Raw genomic sequence first — 24,894 nt, 5'->3', positions numbered from 1 at the left:
TCTGAATGGAAGAGCTCCACAAATAACACCTGGCACATGTCCTCCGCTGCAGGTCCAGTAGATTCTGTGCTGTTGAATTAAAGCATTTAAGTGGATCACTTTCCATGGTATCAAACCCCTCCTCCTCCTCCTCCTTCTCTCCTATTTTACCCTCTAATTACACTCTGATAAAGACTGGCGTAACATTCATAAAAAATGCATTTAACTTTAACTGTGCACGGTCACTTTCTGCCACTCTGATCACAGAGGAATGCTATTTATTGGACATATTACTCTTTCATATAAAGTCTTAAACGGGCCATATGGTTTTGATTATCAAAATCGCCTTCTGATAATCAAACTATGAGACTTTAATGATACCAACTAGTCAATTTAGGCTTTTTTTTACGCATGCCAATTATTAACATTTGAATATTCACCGAAACTGTTGAGTTCAGAGGCTCACGGGGGTATTTCATCATGAAGCTATAGGGTGGCTTGTGATATGCCCGATCAGAAACAACTTCAATGTATGTGCACACATTATTTATTTATTAAGGGATTCAAAAGCAAAATATACTTAAGATGAGAACTGTCATTTAAAAGGGACTTACAAAATATATATAATTAACAAACATCCCAACCGTCAGAATAAAATTTAATTCTAAAACCCCATTTGAGAAGTTTAATAAAAACCTTGTTGGACATTAAATATGCTGATTTTATGGCACAGTGTTCATTAATCGACACACCTGTCGGACAACACAATAAGTACACCGTGACTCACCGTTTACACACCTGCCAGATTATTTGAATTAACAATAAAAGAGTCTCTTCGCTCCACGGGGCTCTGCACAGTTTAACAGATCAAAACCTCATGGCCACAGGGTGCATTTCACCCAAATCAGCAGCGTATATTATTAGCCCTATGCAATATCAAGCACTTTTGCATAGGCCCACACAGCCTACCATTTAAGCATCTTCATTTATGTGCATATAAATAGAACCGCTCTGTCTACTAGACACATTTTTCGACCGACCCGCTTCGACTGCTTTGCACACAGTGTCCATTACATAGCCTATGCATCATATTTCGGCCGGGTGAAAGGTATATAAGCTCTCGAGCGAGGCTGAGGGGTCCACTGCAGTGAGCAAATTCAACCTGAGAGAATCCACTCTAGCTTTTGGAGATAACCCCCCAAGGTGAGTTCAGCGATGAGGAAAAGAAATCCACTGCCTGACTCAGAGAGTCGTTCAGGGCTTTCGACTTCATGCAACGGGATGTAAACCGAGGAAAGGGCCAGATTCTGAACACCAGGGGCTCAGAGTTGGGCTTTGGACTAACTATGGAACCAGCAGGGGGGGAAAAAACAATTTTCCAACCAACAGCTGCAAAGGATATTTGATCTTTTGCCTCGGAGGGCTTGGTTTTGGGAAAACATGGACTACCTTTTCATTTGATCATTTGTGTTTCGGGGCTGCCAGAGAGGAATACTCACAGAGAGGAAACTGTAAAATATACTGCATGACATAATGAAGATTACAATAGATCCTTAACTTTGAATCATTGAATCATGACTTTTAAAAAAGTGCAGTGAGGGAACTTAAATCCAAGTAAAAGTGCTTAATCCTGTCTGATTTGCCGAACTGATGAACTGATGAACTGATGACTTGTCCTCTGCTCTCCTCCCTCAGTAAAAATAAATAAAAATGGCATTAGCAGCATCCCTCAACGCGGCTGACATCACTGCAGCCCTCGCCGCTTGCCAAGGTAAAAAAAAAAACATCACGGAAGTGACACAGCATGCAGCACTGCAGCCTCGGAGAGAGCCGACATGACACATGCACACTTTATTTTTCGACCTGTGACTCGTAGCCGAATGTTCGACTGCAGGATTCAGTCTTTCATACAGAATCACATCACACGATCACACAGAGAGAGCGAGAGAGAGAGAGAGAGAGAGTTGATGCACTTTAACATTAGAAGTTCTTTAAACCTCATTATGAGGATGGATCAATAGTACAGCGAGAATTTGACTTTAATGCAATTTCTGCCTCCTTGCCTCTGCCTGCAAATGTTCTAAATCATCAGCGTGTCTGAGAAAAATACTTTAAAAAAAAAATCTTAAAGGCTAAATAAGAAATCAGAAGAAGAAGAATAGCAACTAACGAGCCAGACTTTGAAAACAGAGTGCCAGTGCAACTCTTTGTATCTACACTATCTGATGCCTCCTCTGTCTCCTCACAGCCGCAGACTCCTTCAAGCACAAGGAGTTCTTCAGCAAGGTCGGCCTGTCCGCCAAGAGCGCCAACCAGATCAAGGATGCCTTCAAAGTCATTGACCAGGACAAGAGTGGCTTCATTGAGAAGGAGGAGCTGAAGTAAGAACCATCTCTCATAGAACAGAAAAGAAATGTTGGGATCGAATTAAAAAAAGAATTTCATGGTCAAATCTTAAATCATTCAGATATAAATATGGTTAGAAAGCAGCTTTGGGATATTTTTTGATAGATGACCTCGAGGAGGAACTCTAGAACCGATCAATTCCGGGTTTATTTCTGTCCTCCGGGCCTTCTCGCACTCAGCGGTTCCTCTCTGCTCTTCCTCTCTTCAGGCTTTTCCTGCAGAACTTCTGCGCCAGTGCCAGAGCTCTGACCGACGCTGAGACCACCGCCTTCCTGAAGGCCGGAGACGTTGATGGTGATGGCATGATCGGCATTGATGGTGAGAAAACGAGGAGAACTTTCTCTGGAATAAGAACCAGATCTAATATATATTAAAAAATTTATATATGTGGAGCCCTCCAGAGACCTTGAAACAACACTCAACATTCTATCTCTCTCTCTTTCTCTCTCTCTTCCCTGCAGAGTTCGCAGACATGGTCAAGTGCTAAATGAAGTGACCCCAACATCTCACTCCACTACTCTAAAGGAACATCTTGAGCCGAGACATACGCCTCCTCTCTTCTTCTCCTTATCCCTCTCACGCTCTCTCTCTCTTCAATTCTCCACACCTGTTTTATACATTTGACCCTTCTCTCCTCCCCCACCCACCTTACCCCCAACCTCCCCCCCCTGGACCTTAAACAAACTGCTCTCCCCCACTCCTCTCTCTCTTTCTCTCTCTCTCTCTGGCAAAGCTCAACCCTTTGCTCGCCCACTGACTCGTGGACTTTCTCTCTCTCACTCTCTCTCTCTCTCCTGTCCTTGTTTTACTATGTGAGCTTTGCTTACTGTGAGATCAGTGATGATGCACTTTTATGGGAAACGGACGGACGATGAGAAAACAATAAAGGTTCTTTTTCAATAACTTTGACCCTGGCCTTCAATATTGTGATTCAGTAGGAACAAAAACTTTTTTCTGGTCTTCACATTGCCACTGGCTTCTGAAGCTTTTGCACGAGAGGATTTACATGATGAGTTACATGATACACCTGGGAACAGGAAACACATTTCTCCAAGCACCAATTATCCAAACTATTTCTTCTTTATCTTAAGTTTAATATTGATTAAAAAGCCACTGAGGCCGCAGCAACCACTGTGAGTCCCAGTGGCAGGGATGATACATGAGAAACATGTTTTCTGGAATTCTAATTGAATGTAAAAGAAGCACACGTGTGGGGGGGTTGGAATTCAGAAAGTCCCGGGGCTGCCTCAGTGTTGTGCATTATATTACCAAAAGTTGTCTAACATTAGCCACCACAAGCTACTGGTCATACCAGACCAAGTAAGGCGGTGTGACTGCGCTCACACACACAGTGAGGTGGGATACAAGCCCCTCATTCTAAAGATGGCTCTGCAGTGAGAGGAAGCCGCCACCAGGGGGCGCCTCTGCTCTGTCAGTGATGTTAATTTCTGAGCTTTACATGAGTTTTATAGTTTGCTTTTTTGTAATCATTTGACAAGTGTGAGACGACTGGGAATGCTGCCACTCACAAAGTCATGCACATCCATTCATACACAGGTGGGAGGGGCTTAGGCTCCACCTGCACATCAGGAGCAACTCTAACATTCATACACATTGAAGGACGACCCCTGCTCACCACTGAGCCCCAGTCTGCATATGCATACGATGAGATGTATTCCCTTGGTTCTCGTTACAAAAACAAAACAAATAAAGCGTCCCTGCCCCCTCTGCTAATGCATTAGTGCTGACTGGATCCACAGGAGACGCTGCTGCGTCGGGTGGTTTGAAAGGCTTCCCCTTTAGCGGACAACAACCTCATCAGTGTAAGGTTGCCAGTTGTCATGGTGACCAGGTACAAACATGGTAAACCATAAGAAATAAATAAACTTCAATCCCCACCCAATCCCCCCATCTTACAGTAAGTCATGTGAGTTTGCGCACGTGTGTTCCAGCTGATGAAATACATGAAAACCATCAAACACTGAAGTGAACAACGTCTAAAACTCTTATTATTTTTAACTTAAAGGTTTTTTTTAAAGGTTTTTTTTATCCCTGACTTTCACATTAGTATTTTTGATGAAGTAGATAGTTTACTTTATAAAGACACATCAATATTCATGTTTAACCTCCTGTTAGAATAACAAATGGGCTGTTTTTTTTCACATCAGCAGGTATAACTAATATACATAACATAAAATAGAATCAATACAAAATAAACCCTGCATAAGGCCACAGGCAGAACATTACAAGAATAACATTTTAAAAAATTTATAATAAATGATATTCAGTGTTTGTTCTTGTTACTGACACACGTTGTAACACTGGCGTGACACATTACATCATACGGGGATAACACTGAGCCGTGAGATGATTTAAGACCCTCTGCTCTCACCTGCATTGATCAGAGTATGCACTTAAACCACAGAGAAAAGGGACTTGATTAAATGTGAGATATGAAAGCTTCCCCCTATGCACCTGCAGAGAGAAAGAGAGGAGGGTGGGGTGGAGATGGGGAAAGGGAGGAGGAGGAGGGGATGTATTTAGGAAAAGAGTTGATCGGACAAGTTTATGACAGAAAGGGAGAGAAGGAAGATGTAAACAGTGCAAGGTAATTGGCAGGTGAGGAACACGAGAAGGAGGCGACTGGCCCCGAGAAACATTTGATCCTCCGCCAAGTTGGAAACTGAAGCATCCTCCTGCGTATATAAGGCTGAGCCGCAAAGCCTCATCACCCCATCTGCTGCTGTGGACCTGGAGCAGGAGAGGACACCCAGCCAACAGCGGTGAGTCCCACAGATGCATGAGGGGCAGGGGGGGGGGGGGGGACAGGTGTTTGGCCAGGTGTGCTGCCCGCCATGCGCTGCTATAGCCTGCCTTTTTTCATTTTTAATTTTGGCGTGTTTGAGACCGATTAATGGTCTGAAATTCTTCGCGAGCCGACTAACACACCACCAAGATATCAAATAAAAGTAGCGGAGCAGTTATGAATTATTTAGTCATTAATAGGATGTGTCGTCAGCTCATTAACATGTGATTCCTATAAAATGATAAACATTTGTACAACACTACAGGCACGAATACAAACACAATTTGAACAATTATGGCTTCAAAGGACTAACACTGGTGGTGGGGGGGGGGGGGGGGGTTATGATGCTATATTAACACTGTCGAGGCCTTTTTCATTTTTTAAATTTATTTTATAAAATATAAGTTTCCCCCTCATTCCAACCCCAAAAACGTTTGTAAAGTCCCTAAATGCCATGTTTTTATGGGATCGTAATAAGAACCTTTAGGTACATCTGCAAATACAAAGGAAGTTAAAACTGAACCACGCAAATTTTCTTTTCTTTGAACAGGACCAACATGTCGCTCACTTCCATCCTCTCAGCTGAGGCCATTGAAAATGCTGTCAAGGACTGTCAAGGTGGCATCTCCTCACACACACACACACACACACACACACACACACACACACACACAGAGAGAGAGAGAGAGCATGGAAAATCTTCCACCTGGACAGCAGCCACATGTAGTTTTAATCTCTACATCAGCTCCCAACCTTGTGGGTCAACCCTTAAGTGTGTGTGTGTGTGTGTGTGTGTGTGTGTGTGTGTGTGTGTGTGTGTGTGTGTGTGTGTGTGTGTGTGTGTGTGTGTGTTTCCAGCTCCGGACTCATTCTGCTACAAAAAGTTCTTCCAGCTGTGTGGCCTGTCCTCAATGACACCCCAGGAAATCAGAGATGTCTTCAAGATCCTCGATGAGGACAACAGCGGCTACATCGAGGAGTCTGAGCTCAAGTGAGTGAGGCAATGACGCGATGTATGACGTAACCATGTGAGGCATGATGCATCTAAAACATCCTGCATCTACAGTATCCTGATACTGATGCTGGGAATATGTTGCACCTTGACATACTGGAAATACAGTCGTGTGTGTGTGTGTGTGTGTGTGTGTCTAGGTTCTTCCTGCGTCGGTTTGTCCCCGAGGCTCGGACACTGACCGAGACAGAGACCAAGAGTTTCATAAGAGCGGCTGATGATGACAGTGACGGCAGAATTGGAGCAGAGGGTCGGTATCGAATTTCTCACGTTGTGTTTTAATACAAACTCGTGAGGTGGGCAGAAGTGATGTCATCAGTTGGTCTAAAAAAAAAAGTCCAACAACCACAATCTGTGTCAACAGAGAATATTTAGCTGTTATAATTCATACTGGTTCATACCATGAGGATTTCCTAGCTTATACTTTTTTTTAAACAGTTTGTAGCTGAAGTGCAAACTGTTTGATTTCTTAGAAATAAGCATGTTTACTGAATTTGTTTATGTTTAATTCTATTGCAATTAAAGGGTTTTTCCTCAAACACTGTTGCGCTCGTGGCCACTGAGGTTGAACGCAGTTTAAATGTTTAGCTAGATGCTCAAGCAAGTGTTTCGTATTGAATATCATCTCTGTGCCCTTCTTCATGGCTTCTTTATACGTGCAGTAAACAAAGGACTGGCTGTACTAAATAACAGGCATGAGCATTGACAAATGAGTTGCATTAGCATTCCTCGTTATGAACAGTCGGTGTTTTAATTTAAAGCTGATTTAATCTTCAGTAGCCGATGCAAATGACACAAAAAACGACAAAAAAGAGCCACAACTTTAACATTTTGACTGTAGAGGTTCAGGTGAATCCATCTTTTGAGTTCAGAGAAAAAATCATAAAATGATTCTTTCTACGTTTATTTGCAGCAAAGAGTATTATTAGTCATATTAGGATAAAGAATTTGGACAATCCAAAAAATATTGACCACCACCTTCAGTAAATTGTTATTTTTTTGCAGATGATTCACACACAATTTAACACGCTTTTCTTCCTCTAGAGTTTCAGACTATGGTCCTGTCATGAGTTTTCGAGATGATGAGAGCTCAAGTCTTCAGGTCTTCGGTCCTCTCTCCTCCAGCTCAGGAGTCTTCTGATCCCAGCTTCCATTCCATTGTGATTTCTTTTGTTTTCTACTAAATGCTGTGTGTGCTAATTGTATTTAAACCACCGTTGGTCCATTTAAACACAGCAGGTTGTTACGGTCTCTTTTCTGCGGGTACTTCTATGTTTCCTTTTCTGTGTTCACCCCACATCTTTAAATAAATGAGATGAATAAACATGTGGAAACAGAGATCACGTCTTTGTACTTATGTCTTCTGAGATTGGTTATTCTGGGTAAACAAATGTTCTAAAAATAAGTCCTTATTACATTTATGTGCAACAATAATGCATGAATACATGCTCCCTGATTCATCAACAGCATACAAAACCATTCACACTTTTTATTATTCTCATTGTGCATTATTTTATTTTTACCCCACAAAAAAATTACATTTTATAGTTATGATGCATGATATATTTTAATTAGTGCTGTGAAAAATAACGCGTTAACTCAGTTAATTAAATTACAGGTTTAACTAGTTTTTTTTTTTTTAACGCATTTAACGCATGCGCAGAATGAGCTTCCAATCCGTCTGTTGTTGGTCGTCGGGACGAAAAAAAAGTCACTTGCAAAATGAGCTTCCAATACACCACTTCAATCTGAACTCTGTCCGCTCTCATGCAGACGGTCTGTTCATCGGTAATGATCCTTCCGCAGGTTCACCTACGGAAACCTTGTTACGACTTTTACTTCCTGTAGATCAGGGTCTCAACACGTCGATCGCGACCTGCCAGTCGATCGCGGCGTAGTGTCGGTAGATCGCATGACATTAAAAAGATTGGCCCGCCCCCTGACATGTTCTCTAGAGCACGTCTTTGTTCTTTTATTAAACTAAACGTCTGTTGTTGATCGTATCTCCACAGCAGCATGTCATTTCTGTCTCTTCGCGTTGCGTTAACACTTATCGATCTCCGTCTCGCGCGCCGCAGAGCTCCGTGCGCGCGCATCGGGACCGAGCAAAAAAAAGTCACGAGTCAATCTGTCCACCTGTCCGTGTCGGTGAGGTTTCAGCTTTGCAGCGGTGTCCCCGCCGTCCCTTTCATCACGGCCCAGTTCATGAAGAAAACCCACACAGTCAGTTTGCCTCAGCAGCTGCTAGATGAAGACTAGAGGCCTTTAGATTGTATCATGGTGGAGTTAATGGTTGACAAACAAGAGAAAAATGTTCTGTTTAACCCTCCTGTTACCTTTACATTTACTAACATATTTTACCCTCTGGGTCAATTTGACCCCAGCAATTAAAACCTCCAGAAAATTATTAGAATTAATATTGCTTCCCAAGTTTAAGTGTGAGGTACTTTATGTTTGTTTGTTGACTACCTAAATAGCCCTTTAAATAAATAAAAAAGTTGATATTTCTTATATGTTTGACACAGTGAAAAACAGCCTGGGGTCAAATTGACCCCAAAGAACACCGACATTAAACATTGAATGGGGTCAAATTGACCCGAAAGGTAACAGGAGGGTTAAACATTCTGTTTAGGATGAAGATGTATTAATGTTCCATATGGAAGAAAACTGCTAAACTGCTGAGTTGCAGCACCATTGTATAGAAGAATGTATACATGTATATATCCGTCTTTTGTCATAAATCTCTATGTTCTCACAAAATATACCGAGAATATCGGTAATATGTGATTAATCATGATTAATCCACAGAAACCTGTGATTAACCCGATTAAAATTTTAATCGTTTCACAGCCCTAATTTTAATATAAAGTTGAAAACAAATCACAGTTATAAACACAAAATCATCACTTTATTGACAAGAGAAGATGTAGTTTAGAGACAACATAGGTGCAGACTAACGTTGGTGAAAATGTAGCATATATAATTAAATATGGTGTATTATTACTAGATCATCTATTACAGTTTAGTAATTTAGTAAATTTAGTTTAGTAAATGGGGTTGATGAGAAAATGGTTGTGTCGGTGGGGGAAATTGCTCTCTTAAATTAATTAAAGTTAATCGCATAATTATATTCGCCAGTGAGAAATTAATCCTCTTTACAAAATGTATCTGTTTCTACATAAACCTGACATGAGACACAGCTTTAAACATTGCACTAACCCACATCAAAAGTTCATGTAATATCCCTGAATTACTCAACTTTCCCCGTATGGAGTAGGAACCTTAATTTGGCTTGACATCGATTATCCACGGACAGTTGAACATGTGACACCGCGCTGTCAAAAGCAGGAAGTAAAACATGTAAAGTGTTATGCTGCTGCATCGCTTCTCGTTGATCTCAATTCCTCATCGCGTGTTTGTTCTTGACGTCCTGTGTGACCACGAGCGGCTGGCCGTGTTGTGTTCGTGCTCTGCGAGGTGAGTGTTGCCCGGGGTTACGTTGTTCTTACTCCCGTCGCGCGGGTCACAACTCCCCCGGCTAGCATAGGCAGCTAGCTGGCTAACTAGCTGCTCTTCCTTCACTACCAGAGCCCATAGTTACCCCGAGGGGGTTTAATTCATTACGTCATCTTTTTGTTGTTAAACAGCGAGAGTGTGAAGACATCGAGGTGTTCCTCCTCTCTGGCTTTTAGCTCGCACATACTTCTCTACCCGGTGAGTTGTGTGGCTGAAGTTACAGGACAATAAGTGCGCACGACTGTGGCGAGGAGCAGAAGTGGAAGGCGTCGTTATCCGTGACGAATTATTCAACGGCTTCGAGCTGACGTGCATGTGAAGGTTTTAACGTCAACACGGTGTTGTGGTCAATGTGGTTATCTTGACACTTTGGGAGGTTGTTGGTTCAGCAGATAACTCTCATACCTTCATGAAGGTTATGTTAGATTTTGAGTTTAGCATGTCAACTTTTTTCAGCCATAGTTGTGTGATGCAAACGTTCATAGTGATCAGTGCATCCCGAGTGGAGGGGGCTGTCGCTCACTGGGTAGAACCCACTTGGGGTCAAACTGGCCTTTTGACCCCAGATGTGGTTTGGTCTCCGTCTCCAGCTGTTGGCGTGTTGAAGTCTCCTTCATCAAGACTCTGGCTGCTCCTGACTTACTTCGGATGTGTGACAGGCCGAGTGTGACTGAATGTATATGATGGTAATAGTGTTGTGGATGTCTTCTGTACTTTGACCCGATGCACATCGACTGTATGCGCGTGTGGACCCGAGATTGAGAAAGTTAATTATTATTCTCTTCTCCACAATGTGGTTTACTTGTCTCCGTTCTGCAGGCACACGGCATGCTAACCCCTCTGTCTTTGGAGCAAAGGAAATCCAGGGACACGCTGCACACCGATGCTGATGATTAGGTAAAGCGGACATGTTTGTGTTGATGCAGAGCGTGGCGTCTGGAGTTCTCCGTGCATCTGTTTGTCAACTTTCTCTCTCGCGTGTCGGTTTCAGTCCCAGAATGGCCTCAGGAATGCAAGAGAAACAGTTCACGCCATCCCTGCTCAATTTTTTCGTTTACAACCCCACATTCGGGCAAAAGGAAGGAGAGGTGAGGATGATTCCCAGAACGAAGATATGCTTATTAGATGTTCCGCAACGGAGTCCATCAAAAACATTTTGATCGTAAAAATGCTAATTCAAGATGTGTGGGGGGGGTTTTTTAGGAAGAGAAGAAGATCTTGTTTTACCACCCGAGTGATGTGGAGAAGAATGAGAAGATCAGAAATGTGGGCCTTTGTGAGGCCATCGTTCAGTTCACAAGGTAAAGACTTCTTTACTGGACTGTAGGGCTGCAGCAGCTTTTCTCTAACATGTTACCGCCTCGTGGATTTTGATGTTTATTTAGCTTTCTGGCATCTTGTCAATACATAAAAGTTGTCTCGCATTAATTGCATGGCTTAGTTTGATTATCTGCGTTAAAGCAAACGGAAAGGAAAAGTCATTTTCTTTCAACCTGAGGTATAACAGAACATGTACATGTTGTGTAAGTGTCCAGACACACACTGATGCATATCTAAAGCCTCTAAAAACACAACATAAGGAGCTGAGCTTCTTGTTTGGCTGCGTCTCCTTCGTTTCCATGGTAACTGCTTCTTTCTTTCAGGACCTTCTGTCCAACAAAACCAGCGAAATCCCTGCACACACAGAAGAACCGTCAGTTCTTCTTTGAGGCCGAGGACAATTTCTGGATGGTCATGGTACCTTTAAATGCTCACGTGTACATTAGAGGTTCAGCATTCACTCCGTCTGTCCAGAGGAATGTAATTTAGCGAATCCATTTTTATCTGCCGCTTTTTTTCAGGTTGTTCGGAACCCGATGATCGAGAAGCCGAACAAAGATGGCAAACCTCCCACAGTCGAATATCAGGAAGAGGAAATAATTGTGAGTAGTGAGAGATACTTATCAACATCTGTATGACTCATTGCACATCATCGGTTTGAAGTTTGACCTAACGCGACCTCTTGACTCTGCAGGACACTGTGTACAGTGCAGTGGTGAAGCAATGCTACAGCATGTACAAGGTGAGCTTCAGGATGCTCCCCTGCATCGCTCTCTTCTTCTTCTTCTCCTTCTCAGTCTTCTTTTTCTTTCTTTCTTTCTGTTTCTTGTGTTTCTTTTACTAGTGTTTCTTCTTCGCCTTCTTCTTTTACTTTCTTTCTTTCTGTTTCTTGTGTTTCTTTTTCTAGTGTTTCTTCTTCTTCCTTTTTCTTGTTTCTTTTTCTAGTGTTTCTTCTTTTTCTTTCTTTCTTTCTGTTTCTTGTGTTTCTTTTTCTAGTGTTTCTTCTTCTTCTTCTTTTTCTTTCTTTCTTCTTCCTTTTACTTGTGTTTCTTTCTTTCTTCTTCCTTTTTCTTGTGTTTCTTTTTCTAGTGTTTCTTCTTCTTCTCCTTCTTCTTTTTCTTTCTTTCTTCTTCCTTTTTCTTGTGTTTCTTTTTCTCGTGTTTCTTCTTCTTTTTCTTTCTTTCTTCTTCTTTTTTCTTGTGTTTCTTTTTCTAGTGTTTCTCCTTCTTCTTCTTTTTCTTTCTTCTTCCGTTTCCTTGTGTTTCTTCTTCTTCCTTTTTCTTGTGTTTCTTTTTCTAGTGTTTCTTCTCCTTTCTTTCTTTCTTCTTCCTTTTTCTTGTATTTCTTTTTCTAGTGTTTCTTCTTCTTTTTCTAGTGTTTCTTCTTTTTCTTTCTTTGTGTTTCTTTTTCTAGTGTTTCTTCTTCTCCTTTTTCTTTCTTTCTTCTTTCTGTTTCTTTTTCTAGTGTTTCTTCTTCTTCTTCTTTTTCTTTCTTTCTTCTTCCTTTTTCTTGTCTTTCTTCTTCTTCTTTTTCTTTCTTTCTTCTTCTTTTTCTTTCTTTCTGTTTCTTGTGTTTCTTTTTCTAGTGTTTCTTTCTGTTTCTTTGTTTCTTTTTCTCGTGTTTCTTCTTTTTCTTTCTTTCTTCTTCCCTTTCCTTGTGTTTCTTTTTCTAGTGTTTCTTCTTCTCCTTCTCCTTTTTCTTTCTTCTTCCTTTTTCTTGTGTTTCTTTTTCTAGTGTTTCTTCTCCTTTCTTTCTTTCTTCTTCCTTTTTCTTGTGTTTCTTCTTCTTCTCGAAAACCATATAACAACACCCCAACAGTACCCCGCACTACTGATTTTAAGCCTCTTGATAATGCCAAAGGAGTCCTCACCGTGGTCCTGTTCCTTGTGCTGCAGCTCTTCAACGGTACGTTCAGCAGACAGATGGAAGCCGGCGGCGTGGAGCTGCTGATCCAGAAGCTGGAGAAGTTCTTCTACAGGGTAAAAAGATCATCCGTCTCAAAACATAGGTCAAAACCAAGTCATTACTAAATAAAGTGCAAAATGCCTCTACTTTCACGTAAATGTTCGATAGAACTTTATTTGTATTCTAATAAAGTGATTGAAAACCTTTATTAGTTTTTCGTCTGAATCAACCTGGTTTAATTGAAAGTGATTCTATAATTTGAAGAAGCACAGATGGAGGAGTCACAAAACGTTATTTCAATAATAATTCAGCATCGATAATTTTGTTACAATTTTGTCGGGGTGGTGGGGCGTGACAAACACTTTGAGAACCGCCGGTGTAACCCAAAGACGGGAGAGAAAGAGAGAGGCCGTGGTGTGGCTGTCAGAGGTCGAATGTCAGGATGATGTCATCGTCTCCACAGAGCATCAGTCAGACGGTTTCTTTATTGCGGCGTAAGAAAGCCCGTTAACGGTGGGTAAACTAACCCTGTGGTTCTTTCCCTTCTCTCATGCACACGCGTGCGTCTCCAGTATCTGCAGACGCTCCACTTGCAGTCCTGCGACCTGCTCGACGTGTTCGGCGGCATCAGCTTCTTCCCGCTGGACAAGATGACCTACCTGAAGATCCAGTCCTTCGTCAACCGGGTGGAGGAGAGCCTCAGTCTCGTCAAATACACCGCCTTCCTGTACAACGACCAGCTCATATGGTGCACACTGAACACTTGTTACAACTCTGTGTGTGTGCGTGTCCTTGAAAATGTGTTAATATTGGGCACAAACCACATAAATTCAACCACACACACACCAATGTGAAATCCCAGGTCGGGTATTTTCAAACCGATCTTACCGAGCTGGACGAACGCGTTTCTTTAAACGCGACCTCTCTGCGGTTGACACGCCACATTGGCCTTTTTAATGTGCGCTGACGGTTTGTGAGCACGGAGGGGGGGGGGGGGGGGGGGAATCACATGACTCCTTTTGAAATGACTCCAGTGTGATTTTCCATCGCAACATAATTGACAGCACACACACACAGAATGAGAATTACTCCACACGGCCACACATGTTGTGCATTTTAGCCTTGTATGTGTGTGTGTGTGTGTATGTGTGTGTGTGGGGGGGGGGGTGGGTATAATGCCGCTGCTGTTGGGTCTGCAGGAGCGGACTGGAACAAGACGATATGAGGATCCTGTACAAGTACCTGACCACCTCGCTGTTCCCCAGACACTCTGAACCAGAGGTGAGGGGGGGGGGGACGGACATACACAGATACAAGTGAATAGCTGAAGAGAGTACGGGAGACAAATTGAGGTCAAAATGAAAGAAACCAAGCAGCACGGGATGTTTTTGTAGGACGCAGAAAAGAGGCTCACTGCTCTCTGCCTGCTTCTAGCAGAGCACATCTCTTGTAAACACCTTGGCAGTGAAGATTCTCCTTGATGAAAGAATGTGATCAATGTGTATTTTTAAAAATATTTATGATCCAGACTGACCTGGACATGAACTCTGAATGTTACTTTCAAAGCAAAGCCCCGCATTTTAAACCTTTATTTAACCAGGTGAAACTCCTTGAGATTAAAAATCTCTTTTTCGAGGGCGTCCTCATATCCACGCTCACTCTTCTTCCTACTTCTTTTGTCTTTTTTAAGTTGGCTGGCAGGGACTCTCCTCTGAGGCCGGAGGTCGCAGGGAATCTGTTGCACTATGGGAGGTGAGCCGCTGGTCCCGCATGTCTGTATCTGTGAACCCACTTCCTCTGCAGCGGGGAGGAGAAAACGACACATATGGGTTCAGTTTAAATGCCTGTTATTAAATGTTCTTTATACCCATCAGAAAGCACAATGTGGATGTTGGCGTTTCTGTGTAGTGATGCGTGCCATCGCCATGTGGTCACCGACTCTCATGAGCTTTCTTTGCAATCCACCAACATGTTTAAAGAGGACACACCCTTGGCATATTATTTCTGCCGCGTCGGGTTTAAAATCCACTTTTGTTGAGTTTCAGTCCACATAGTGTCACGAGAAAGTTTGCCGTGTGACAACATCCTTGAGGTAATTTAGTTCCCGAAGCTTTAAAGCAGAGGTGCAAGTAACACCACGTCGTCATGGTTACCAATGTAAATGGTTCCACTTAATATGAAGTGGCATACTCGTAAACCCGTGCATCAACGGAGCCACAATGAAGTCCTTGTTCTGTTTGAGGTCTCTTGGCTCAGTCATGAAGACGTGTGAGGGGTCAACAGGTTCTCTACATCTTTAGTCTTCTTTTATTATGAGTCTCTCAGGCATCAGTTTTTACTTTTTCAAGCCGTTCTTGGAATACTAACCCCGGCCTCTCGGTCCTCTCCAGGTTTCTGACGGGACCGACTAATCTCAAAGATCCAGAGGCCAAATTCCGATTTCCTAAAATATTCGTGAGCACAGAGGACGGCTACGAGGAGCTGCATCTGATCGTATATAAGGTGAGGAACAGTACATGTGGTCGGCCATGACACGACTTCATATTTCATACTCGTGTGTGTGTATTCATTTTCTAGAAGGATTTTTATAATCTGTGATTTATATTCCACTGCTCTATCAAACGATATTCACTTTTTGGGGATTAAACGGCTACACTATTTAAGATGAAGTACGTCCCACGTTGCTCATCATCACATTAAATGTCATTTCTAACTCGTGTGACCTTGACTTCAGGCGATGAGCGCGGCGGTTTGTTTCATGATCAGCGGTAAGTGTGCAACCCCCCCCCCCCTCCCCCCAAAGGATGCAGTTGGCATGTGAATTATATTTGAATTTATTTGTTCAGCTCCTCTCCCAAAATGTCTGATTGTCCTTCTCTCTCTCTCTCCCTCCCTCTTTCTCTCTCTCTCTCTTCAGCGTCTGTGGAGCTGACGAGGGACTTCTGCGAGCAGCTGGACGGCCTGGTGGGCCCTCAGCTCACGCTGCTGGCGTCTGACATATGTGAACAGTTCACCGTTAACCGCAGGATATCGGGGTCAGTTGAGAATCCACCAGCCGCCTTAACTTCTTCTTCCTGGAGCTCCCCGCCAGGGATCAGCATCATCGTGTCCCATTAAAACATGCATTGCAGTCGCATGTTGTTTTTCATCAGTTTACAGTCAACACTTGGTATTGACTCGGCCCAGCTGGCAGCATGGAGACCATTTGATATGGTCAGGGCACTACTCCGAGGTATCCCTGACCGCTCTCCTTTTAACCCTCAGCAGTCGGATTCAGATACGTCTTCGTCTGTAATCCAACACTGGACTCCCTGACCCTGGGAAACTTGATGTGCTCCATTTTAAATCACCCTAGTGCAAAATCCTACTGAATAAATAATGCCCTCCCTAAATTCCTCCGCTTGGCATCGAGGCCTGTGTCTCGTTTCGGCGTGGTGTAACTGTAAGTAATTAGAGGCAGCACAGAATCTGTTGGCATAAATACGCACGCTTTTCCTACCCAGATGCTATCGCAGAGCAGTCGAGCTGTGGTGATAACTTTAATGTGGGGGGAGGAGAATTAATTTAAAAGCACAACTTCCCTTTTATTTGATTTTATCGTCCAAAGGGATTTGGCTTACTGTGTCATTTATTAATAATGTGTGATTCCCCAGACGCCCACCGGGTACAACTACTTTCAAAGATTGTGTGCGCCCAGAAGTGGCTTAAAAAAAAAAAGTGTATCTATTTATTTTATTTCGTGTCCATCCAGTCCAGAGAAGGAGCCCCAGTTTAAATTCATCTACTTCAACCACATGAACCTGGCGGAGAAGAGCACCATCCACATGAGGAAGACGGCCAGCGTTTGCCTCACCTCGGTTCACCCCGACCTCATGAAGATCCTCGGAGACATCAACTGTGACTTCGCCAGGTACGGCGGAGGACACTGGCTTCCTTACACTGTTTATTTTGGTTTTAGGGAACGCCTCCAGACATTTGCTCAACGTTGTTTACACACTGACTAACCACGCATCATAATTAGCCATCCGGAAAACCAAATAGTAGAAGTAAAACTCTCCTCAGCTGTGCAGAGTTGTCAGATTTCACAAACCCAGGAAAAGAAAATGTGTTTTTAAAACGACAAACTTTTCTCCTGGATATCAGCATCTATGTCATGTGTACATGTGATGCTCCTGGTATCTCCGTTGTGAAGCAGTTATGAGATTAAAGTCATGTGAGAATCCCATTTTCAGTCTGAGGGACGGTGGCTTCGGCATTCATAGCATTCATCCCGGTATCGCTATCAGTTCCTCTTTTAGTGCAGGTGTCCTGCAGATGCTGCACACATATGGAAATGGAACTCATTTTGTGTGATTCGAATAGGAAATTAAATGTTTTAGTATTTTAAATAAGAGCATGTGTCGCTTCATGTTAAATTATATGATTTAGTTGCCCTGAAACACCAAGACCCTGCTGTGAATGTGGTAGTTGCCTGTTTTGATGGTGCTTTGTTATCGCCATCTCGCTGCCAGGATCGACGAGGACGAAGAAATCATCGTAAAGGCGATGACGGACTACTGGGTAGTCGGCAAGAAGTCGGACCAGAGAGAACTGTACGTGATCCTGAATCAGAAGAACGCCAACCTGATCGAAGTGAACGGTACGTCTCCCCCACCTGGCGACGAGTGATTCTGCGACATTGCCTTGATATTAACCTCTTCTTTACCCATAATGCCCTTTTGTCTTTTCTCCTCTACAGAGGAAGTGAAGAGGCTTTGTGCGACGCAGTTCAACAACATTTTCTTTTTGGACTGATGGGAGCTGTCAGACGGTTTCACCACACTAAAAACTGTCACTGTTGCAGGGTATCATTGACAGCATCAGTGTAATGCAATAATTGCATTGTAAAATAAAATAAAAACTCAAAGCTTTCTAACCAAGTTTGTTTTTAATTTAACGAATACAAATTGTAATTTTCTCTTGTAATTTAGTGTAAATCCAGATGTTCACTGTAGATGTATTTTCTTTTCTTTTTCTTTGTACATTGTAGATTTTGTTGACTTAATTTGGATATCTTTCCAAACTTTTTTTTCTTTTCTTTAACGGACATGTACAATTAATTTATAAACTGACATGCACAGAACATTTTACTCCAGGTTTCTTTGATGATCAGTCTTAGTTTTATAATAAGATGTCATCATGTCGAAAGTATTGTGGTTTGCAAACAATTGTGCTATCTTTTAAATAAATTAAGGAGTTATTTTACTTGGTGTAAGATAGTTTTTTGTTGTTGACTATGCTCAAAAGGTAAAGCCTTGAGACATAGAAATAATCTATTAAACAGTGGGACAGCATCCATTTACGTCACAATTTATATAAGGCTGCCTGTTGTGGGATTCTTTTGAAGGAATTGTGCCTCCTTTTTTGTGCTTTTATAGCAATAATTTCTCCATCTAAAATAGGTCAACAGGATCTACCATTGGAACATGGATCATAGATATTAGATATTAACAATTTAATTAATTATTTTGTGGGAGCACAGTATTTTTGAGAAGGCAGAACGAGCCAACCGTAATTAAATGAAACGTTTACATTTTCCTTTCACACTCCAGACCAGTAGATGGCATCAACTCATCAAATGATTACCACAGTACCTGAAGTAGACGACGAAGAAGAAGGATACAAATAGACCAATCAGCGTTCGCCGACCCCAGTCGATTTGCAGCCAATCAGCGTCAACTTAGACGGATTTCAAAAAGTCACCCGCCATGATTGTTTTGAAATTCAGGCTGGACGAGCTTCACTCAGGTAGCCAGGTTGCTTTTTCTGGACAACTGGTAGAGGAAGTTTTTTTATAAAAACAATTTCTGGGGGAGAGAACAAGGTAAGATATGCGACCTTTATATATGATCTAATATGACCGTTGAACTACTGAACCAGTAACGTGAGCTTACGGTTCGACGCTCTTCGTCGTCATGAATCTTCCTCTCGGGGCGCGTCAGTTGAGCAATTCAGCCGGTGTTGGTGGCTAACGTCTCCACGTTACGTTACACACGAACTAGCTCGGACTTTGTCGTTAACGACGACCGACTGTTAATCACACGGGCTTTGATAAACATTAACGTCTAATGTTAGATATTTTATGTAACTACTGCTTTAAGCTAACACGAGCTAGCTATCGTCGTGTTATTGTGTCACTTGTCCTGTGCAGTGTGTTTTCCTCATAGCGTTACACAAAATGTACAATAATAATGTTATCGTTATTATTGGCCACTTGTTTCAGCTGAATCCTGATGGGGCATGAGCCACCATCTTTATGACTTATGTTAACTTGTAATTCAATTTAGATAAAGCATAATAATTTGAATGTATACTGCCCTTACTTTTGTATTGTTCTTATCTAAGTCCTATCCAGTTTAGTTGCTTACCACAGTTCAAAACAGATGTCAATAGTCTGATTCCTGTCATTGTGATACATTTTCAGTTCATATTTTTTCAACTATATACTATATATAACTACTAGCACATACATTATGATACCTCTAATAACTATGCCTATAACGCACCATCTTCTGCCCCTCTCCTCTCTTTACTCCAGATACCTTTAACATGGATTCTCAATTTGCTCACCTGCGACAGCGGGACACCAGTGTGTCGATGCTGAGAGTCAAAATGTCCCGCAGGAGGTCTCAGTCCCAGAAGGAAAACCGAGAACGGGTCGTGAACATGCGCAGGCAGCTGGCCGAGCTCCCGGAGCTGGAAATGTCTTCCCTTGATGCCTCCATTGCTCAGGTCGACATGTCAACCATTCAGGAGAAGACATTGAACAAAGCCAAATCTACTAAACGTATGCCTGCAATTTACATCAAAACTCAAACCTAATAAAACATGTTCACAATGAGTCCCCACAGAAATAATCTTCCTTGTTTTCCTTCACAGACGTGGCTGAAGAAAGGATGAAACAGCTTGGGCGCTGGAAAGAGCGTAAGGCTCTTGAGAAGGAAAAGAAACAGAGGGAGGTGAAAGTGGTTTTCAAGACGGGCATGTACCACCCAAAAGACACCCTCATCATTCCCGCTCTGCCCGAAGTCCCAGGATTCTCCACCAGAGCAAAGGAGGTGAGGGGGGGGACTCATAAATAGACAATCTTACACTATTTACTGTAAATATATGCCCCACTACTCCTTTTAGATACAATAAGCATATCAGAGGTATGACTCTTTGGCATTTATAAGCCTGAATGTGTTTGAATGATCAACATGTAATTTTCGCTTGTCTTTCAGACGAAAGCGACCACGACTTCATCCCAGAGTGCCAGAGTCACTCGCTCCATGAAGCAGCCGATTGAGAGGGTAATGTTGAGATACCGTTCACGTTATGCTCTCATAACTTCCATAAAAGTAAAATCTAATTGCTCTTTTTCTTTTAACAACATTTCTACAGCCTCTGAAGATGCAGGATTCAACTGCTGTGCCAAAAAAAGGTAAATACATCCAATGTCCCTTTTTTTTCTTCCCAAATGAATCATACCGTCTTCCGGGACCTGGTGTGTTTAAGATCTGACTTCTTGCTTCTCCCCTAGCTCTGGACCGATCAACCCGGAGCCGGGTCGCTCCTGTCAAGCTTGCTCCCGCGCCAGCTGTTTCCAAGATTCAAGTTTCTGCAGGTAAGTAATGAGAATCAAAATCCTCACGGATAACTGGACCTTCAGGCCGGCTACTGTGTTGGTTTCCCTCTATCGTGTTCCCGTATTTGCATCTCAATCTGTGTCTCTGTGTCATGTTGCCTACTTAAGTGGAGCCTATCGTACGAGCGTCGAGGACCAGAGCGGCCAACCGGCCTCCTGTTCCAGCAGCAGCTGTGACGAAAGACAAGCCAACGGGTACGTCGCACCGCGCCGTGGTTTTCACTTTGGTTTGACACAACTTCTATTAATATTCCTAAATTCCTCTTCTCGCCCTCAGATGTAAGAACCACCAGAAGCAGAGCGGTCGTCAACCGCGTGGCCCCCTTTTCCAACCGAGAAAAGAACAGTCAAGGTACCATGACATGTCAATAAAGAGCCGTCCACTTTAAGACACTGTGGATCAGTTTAACTTTTCCATTTTCGACTTATTGCTTTAATCTTACACCGTTTTGTCTGTCTCTCTTTCTTTTTTTAATATATATGCAGCAACTTTCAACTGGCGTGTGGAGCCTGTTGTTGCCATGGTGAGCATTTCTTTGAGTTTTACACACGGTGGTAAAGCTGCGATGCATATTTATCAGTAAATCTTTACTTAATAGGATAATTATTTGGCTGTTTTTGTGTCGTGTAGGAGGCCGAGATGCAGACGACGGAGGAAAAGCCGTGTCCCCCGAGCCCGGCCCCCTGCCCCGAGGAGGAAAACATGGTGGCGGACCAAGCCCCGACCGACTCTGTCCCTGTTGTGGATGCCGTAGCGGCGCCATCTTTATCTTCTTTTGCTCCAAAAGATTTTATATTCCAGGCGCCCACTGGTTTATCATCCTTCAAGTTCAACCCTCTCACTCCTCGCTCGGCAGACTCCTTCCTCACACCGAGGTCCGTCTGTTTTCCCCTTTCCCTCCGTTTGTAGTTTCTATTGATTATATTTTAAAGTCCAATTCCGGCAGTAAATATTAAACGATAAAGTACCAGAGATCTTTGTTTGCCCATGATCATTTCTAATCTCAATGCCATGCTGTTGCTCTTCCCACCTAGCATGAGTCTTCCAGAGGTTCCCGCTTTCAATATTGAGCCTCAGGCCCCCCCGACTCCAGGCAGCCCTCTGCACTCAAAACACGATGTACCATACTTCAGGTGGCATCTCGTTTTATTTATTTTTTATCTTCCTCATCTACCGTTCAGATTTTCCAATAACTTTTCAGTTTATTCAACATTTTAACAATTTCTTTTTTTAATGTTATTTTAGATCGGTAATTGTCAATGAGACGGAAGGACTGATGACTCTGTGTGTCCACTGGGAGCCGAACGTGGAGGATGAGTCCATCCCAGAAGAGAGTGAGTGACTGTTTTGTGGTGTCCCTAATTGGAACAAATGACATTGTTCCCCAACTGAATGGTTGTAATTCAGTTTCCTTTTTTTCTGTTCAGTGAGGAACAGCATGCGTACGGTAGTGGGCCAAGCGAGGCTGTTGATGAAGGAGCGCTTCAAACAGTTCAGCGGTCTGGTGGACGACTGTGAGCTGGGCCGCGGGGAGAAGATCACCACCTGCACTGACCTGCAGGGCTTCTGGGACATGGTGTACTACCAGGTGAGTGTCCACGGGAGAGGGGCACCACATGGTTCCAGACGCATAAGGACAACGTTTATTATTACATCTGTTTTGTTTTTGTGCCATTTTTCAGGTCGAGGACGTCTACAAAAAGTTTGCCGCACTTAAAGAAGCAGAGAGCCGAGGCTGGGCGGAGGAGGACAAGCCGCAGCCGCCGCCACGACAGAGGAAAGCGGTGAAGGTAAAGAATATTTCTTAGTTGTTTTTTATTTTAAAAAAGGCTTGTTTGCATTTAATGAATATATGCCTGACCTGTGCTTTTGACAGAAGCCATCAGCTGCACCCGCCAAGCCAACGGGAACCAAAGGGGCGGCCAAGTCTCGCCTGGCTGCTGTGAAAGCGGCCATGAAAGCCAAGCAGCAGGCGGCGGAGGCAGAGAAAGCGGCGAAAGACGGCGGCGGTGACGAAGACGACCCCAGCCTGACCTCTGAGGAACCGCAGTCCCGGGCCGAGCCCCAACCGGCGGTGGTTTTTGACGGAGGCTTCTTCCAGGTGGAGAGCCCGGGCAGACCACCATCGGGTGAGAGACGAACGACTAATTGCCGGAGCCCTTGCTGTTCGTGTCATCAGCTGTTTGCTTATGTAATAATAATAATAATGATGTCATCATATTGTCGCATCTGTAGGTTTGAGGAGATCCAGCCGCCTGAGTGGTGCTGTGCAGCCTCAGGCCTCTCCCTGCCCCAACTACCTCTCACCTAGAAGAGTCACTCTGCGATCCCTCGCCGTGGCTCAGAGCCCCCTCTACGCCGTCGCCTCTCCCGCTCGGCCCGTCTACACGCCGGCCCGGTTCCGTCTCACCCTCGACCAAACCCCAGCGCCAGCGCCAAAGTCTCACCATGGCACTCCCCAGAGCAGAAAGGACACTGTGAACGTCTCCCTCTGTTTCTCGCCCGTCAAGGCAGCGTCTGCATCGTGCACGCCCGCAACCGTGTGTTCACTTCCCTCCATTAATGTGGAGGAGGAGGATGAGGAGGAGGAGGAGCAGCGAGGCGAACCAGATGAAGCCGTCGACGTCGACCTCCCCCTCTCTCCGACAGTGTCCCCGGCCCCGAGTTTCACGTTGTCGCCCTGTGGGTCTCCCAGCCGGCCCGCCCTCTCGCCCCCTCCTGCTGTGCGAGGTCTTGTGGAGGCCCGAGAGTCTGTGTATCTCACACCGGACAACTTGGTTGTTGAGGTAAACACATCTTCAAGCTTCACTTTATTTCTCCCTTTATTTATTCAAAATGGACTCTAGGATGCCAGTTCTTAAAATATATGATCCAAACTGTTTTTGTTTGTTGTAATGTTGTTCTTTCAGGAACTTCCTGGCTTGGACTTTGAGCGTTACCTCCAGCCGTCACTGAGATGCAGCCTGTCGCCGCGGGAGGCGCTGTCCTCCATGGTGGACGTAGAGATGGAGAGTCCCAGAAGTCAGACGGAAGACCTGCAAGAACCAGGTAGGGTTGGTGACCTCGCTGTGCATGCACACAAACAATGTGTACACTAATGGTCTGTGCGTGTGTGTGTTTTACCATAACCACACTAATTTCGACTAACAGTGCTGCGTCTTTATTGTTTAAAGGTTATAAAACCAGAATTTATTTTTAATGAATTGAGTCGTTGTTCCGAGTGCCCATGTTGATGTTGTTGTTTTTTACATTCATGCTACAACTTTCAGGGAAACTGTTATGATCACCTGCTTCTAAGGGAATACCACATCGGCTTGTTTTTAAATTGCACTTTTACTTTCTTCACTCACTGTCATTCTCACTTTTCGCTGTTCACTGTCACCACAGCACATCCAGCGGTGCCTTCAGCTTTAAATCTTCAGTCACCACAGGTTAAAGTCTTTTCTTTTAATTTTGTGTTTATTTCAAATATTGTCCCTTTTTGGGGGTTAAAAATAATTAAATCCACATTGATCTTAATGATCACATCTGTATTTTTCTTTCGTATAATTTCTGAAAATAGTATAGTATTTTTCTTTGTGCATTTTTCAGTCCCAGACAGCCGAGTCCGGCATGCTTCTCTTCACCCCGGACCTGAAGGACCGGATCCGGCAGTCCGTCTGTCCGAGTGACCTCATGGTCTTCACGCCTCCGCTCTGAGGCGCAGCCCACAGACTCTCTGATGCGTTTTGACTTGTTTTATATATTTACAACCTTTTTACTCATTAAAAAAGAAAATTATATTATTTTTAGATGGCTGGAAAATAGTTTCTGTTTTTACAATTAAAGTTCTAGTTACAACATTGTCTTGAACAGTGGTCTTTATTTACATCCAAGCGCAACACGGCAGTACATTCAATGCTTTTGATTGGTCCCTGTACGGCTCACGGCATTGGTTTGTTTTGGGATAGTTCCGGTACAGAAAAGCTTTGTGAAGTGTGTGTCCTCCATCGGGCTCCTACTTCCTCCCTACCTGAGCAAAGTAGTGTGAGCAGCATAAGAGGCAGAGATGATGCTGGAATAGGAGCTACGGTGCCATCTACTGGCTGCATTGATGTATTTTTTTTACTTTATCGTTTCTTTCTTCTGTTTTTTTTATCCGTGTGTATTTTCATCTTGTACGTTTCTATCTTTGTTTGCAGCTACTGGCTGGCTGTGGGCCATCAAACGAGATGTCATATAACAATAAAAACTTCTCATCTTATTTGTCTTGTTTAAATTATTTCTACATGTGAAAATTCACA

General features: G+C 43.4%; 4 protein-coding genes across 5 annotated transcripts; all 4 read left to right on the top strand.

The window, feature by feature from the left end:
* The first annotated feature begins 1,079 nt into the window (after positions 1 to 1,079).
* Positions 1,080 to 3,294, top strand: pvalb3 (parvalbumin 3). The gene is made up of 5 exons (XM_056429579.1): positions 1,080 to 1,182; positions 1,675 to 1,750; positions 2,228 to 2,360; positions 2,594 to 2,703; positions 2,847 to 3,294. The coding sequence occupies exons 2-5, from the start codon at positions 1,690 to 1,692 to the stop codon at positions 2,870 to 2,872; spliced, it is 330 nt and encodes a 109-aa protein (XP_056285554.1). The 5' UTR covers positions 1,080 to 1,182; positions 1,675 to 1,689; the 3' UTR covers positions 2,873 to 3,294.
* Positions 3,295 to 5,746: 2,452 nt separating this feature from the next.
* Positions 5,747 to 7,541, top strand: pvalb9 (parvalbumin 9). The gene is made up of 4 exons (XM_056429991.1): positions 5,747 to 5,809; positions 6,050 to 6,182; positions 6,344 to 6,453; positions 7,248 to 7,541. The coding sequence occupies exons 1-4, from the start codon at positions 5,749 to 5,751 to the stop codon at positions 7,271 to 7,273; spliced, it is 330 nt and encodes a 109-aa protein (XP_056285966.1). The 5' UTR covers positions 5,747 to 5,748; the 3' UTR covers positions 7,274 to 7,541.
* Positions 7,542 to 9,546: 2,005 nt separating this feature from the next.
* On the top strand, positions 9,547 to 17,863 carry ccz1 (CCZ1 homolog, vacuolar protein trafficking and biogenesis associated). The gene is made up of 17 exons (XM_056430416.1): positions 9,547 to 9,680; positions 10,539 to 10,616; positions 10,711 to 10,807; positions 10,923 to 11,020; positions 11,363 to 11,456; positions 11,561 to 11,641; positions 11,734 to 11,781; positions 12,935 to 13,018; positions 13,517 to 13,692; positions 14,144 to 14,225; positions 14,635 to 14,696; positions 15,335 to 15,446; positions 15,679 to 15,712; positions 15,862 to 15,979; positions 16,696 to 16,854; positions 17,456 to 17,583; positions 17,683 to 17,863. The coding sequence occupies exons 2-17, from the start codon at positions 10,603 to 10,605 to the stop codon at positions 17,736 to 17,738; spliced, it is 1,443 nt and encodes a 480-aa protein (XP_056286391.1). The 5' UTR covers positions 9,547 to 9,680; positions 10,539 to 10,602; the 3' UTR covers positions 17,739 to 17,863.
* An 858-nt stretch (positions 17,864 to 18,721) lies between these two features.
* On the top strand, positions 18,722 to 24,456 carry dlgap5 (discs, large (Drosophila) homolog-associated protein 5). Of its 2 annotated transcripts, none has more exons than XM_056429918.1 (19): positions 18,722 to 18,807; positions 19,522 to 19,770; positions 19,863 to 20,041; positions 20,207 to 20,275; positions 20,367 to 20,406; positions 20,506 to 20,589; positions 20,719 to 20,805; positions 20,888 to 20,962; positions 21,097 to 21,134; positions 21,242 to 21,486; positions 21,646 to 21,744; positions 21,857 to 21,945; positions 22,039 to 22,199; positions 22,294 to 22,401; positions 22,491 to 22,740; positions 22,847 to 23,397; positions 23,521 to 23,659; positions 23,999 to 24,042; positions 24,203 to 24,456. In XM_056429918.1, exons 2-19 carry the CDS (start codon positions 19,533 to 19,535, stop codon positions 24,308 to 24,310), a joined length of 2,604 nt encoding a protein of 867 aa, XP_056285893.1. In that variant the 5' UTR covers positions 18,722 to 18,807; positions 19,522 to 19,532; the 3' UTR covers positions 24,311 to 24,456. The 2 variants fall into 2 exon arrangements, with proteins under 2 accessions (XP_056285893.1, XP_056285892.1); XM_056429917.1 differs by having other exon boundaries at positions 22,488 to 22,740.
* Positions 24,457 to 24,894: the final 438 nt, after the last annotated feature.

This window comes from Pseudoliparis swirei, chromosome 13, assembly GCF_029220125.1.
Source record: "Pseudoliparis swirei isolate HS2019 ecotype Mariana Trench chromosome 13, NWPU_hadal_v1, whole genome shotgun sequence".
Classification (NCBI taxonomy): domain Eukaryota; kingdom Metazoa; phylum Chordata; class Actinopteri; order Perciformes; family Liparidae; genus Pseudoliparis; species Pseudoliparis swirei.
This window is presented reverse-complemented; position numbering and strand designations above follow the sequence as displayed.

Bases quoted from the DNA above. Each gene is read 5' to 3' on its own strand.
- pvalb3 (XM_056429579.1), top strand. From the start codon at position 1,690: ATGGCATTAGCAGCATCCCTCAACGCGGCTGACATCACTGCAGCCCTC. The intron at 1,751-2,227 runs GTAAAAAAAAAA...GTCTCCTCACAG, and splicing joins AGCCCTCGCCGCTTGCCAAG to CCGCAGACTCCTTCAAGCAC. The intron at 2,704-2,846 runs GTGAGAAAACGA...TCTTCCCTGCAG, and splicing joins TGGCATGATCGGCATTGATG to AGTTCGCAGACATGGTCAAG.
- pvalb9 (XM_056429991.1), top strand. From the start codon at position 5,749: ATGTCGCTCACTTCCATCCTCTCAGCTGAGGCCATTGAAAATGCTGTC. The intron at 6,183-6,343 runs GTGAGTGAGGCA...GTGTGTGTCTAG, and splicing joins ATCGAGGAGTCTGAGCTCAA to GTTCTTCCTGCGTCGGTTTG. The intron at 6,454-7,247 runs GTCGGTATCGAA...TTCTTCCTCTAG, and splicing joins CGGCAGAATTGGAGCAGAGG to AGTTTCAGACTATGGTCCTG.
- ccz1 (XM_056430416.1), top strand. The intron at 14,697-15,334 runs GTGAGCCGCTGG...GGTCCTCTCCAG, and splicing joins AATCTGTTGCACTATGGGAG to GTTTCTGACGGGACCGACTA. The intron at 15,980-16,695 runs GTCAGTTGAGAA...GTGTCCATCCAG, and splicing joins GTTAACCGCAGGATATCGGG to TCCAGAGAAGGAGCCCCAGT.
- dlgap5 (XM_056429917.1), top strand. From the start codon at position 19,533: ATGGATTCTCAATTTGCTCACCTGCGACAGCGGGACACCAGTGTGTCG. The intron at 21,135-21,241 runs GTGAGCATTTCT...TGTGTCGTGTAG, and splicing joins TGGAGCCTGTTGTTGCCATG to GAGGCCGAGATGCAGACGAC. The intron at 23,398-23,520 runs GTAAACACATCT...TTGTTCTTTCAG, and splicing joins CGGACAACTTGGTTGTTGAG to GAACTTCCTGGCTTGGACTT.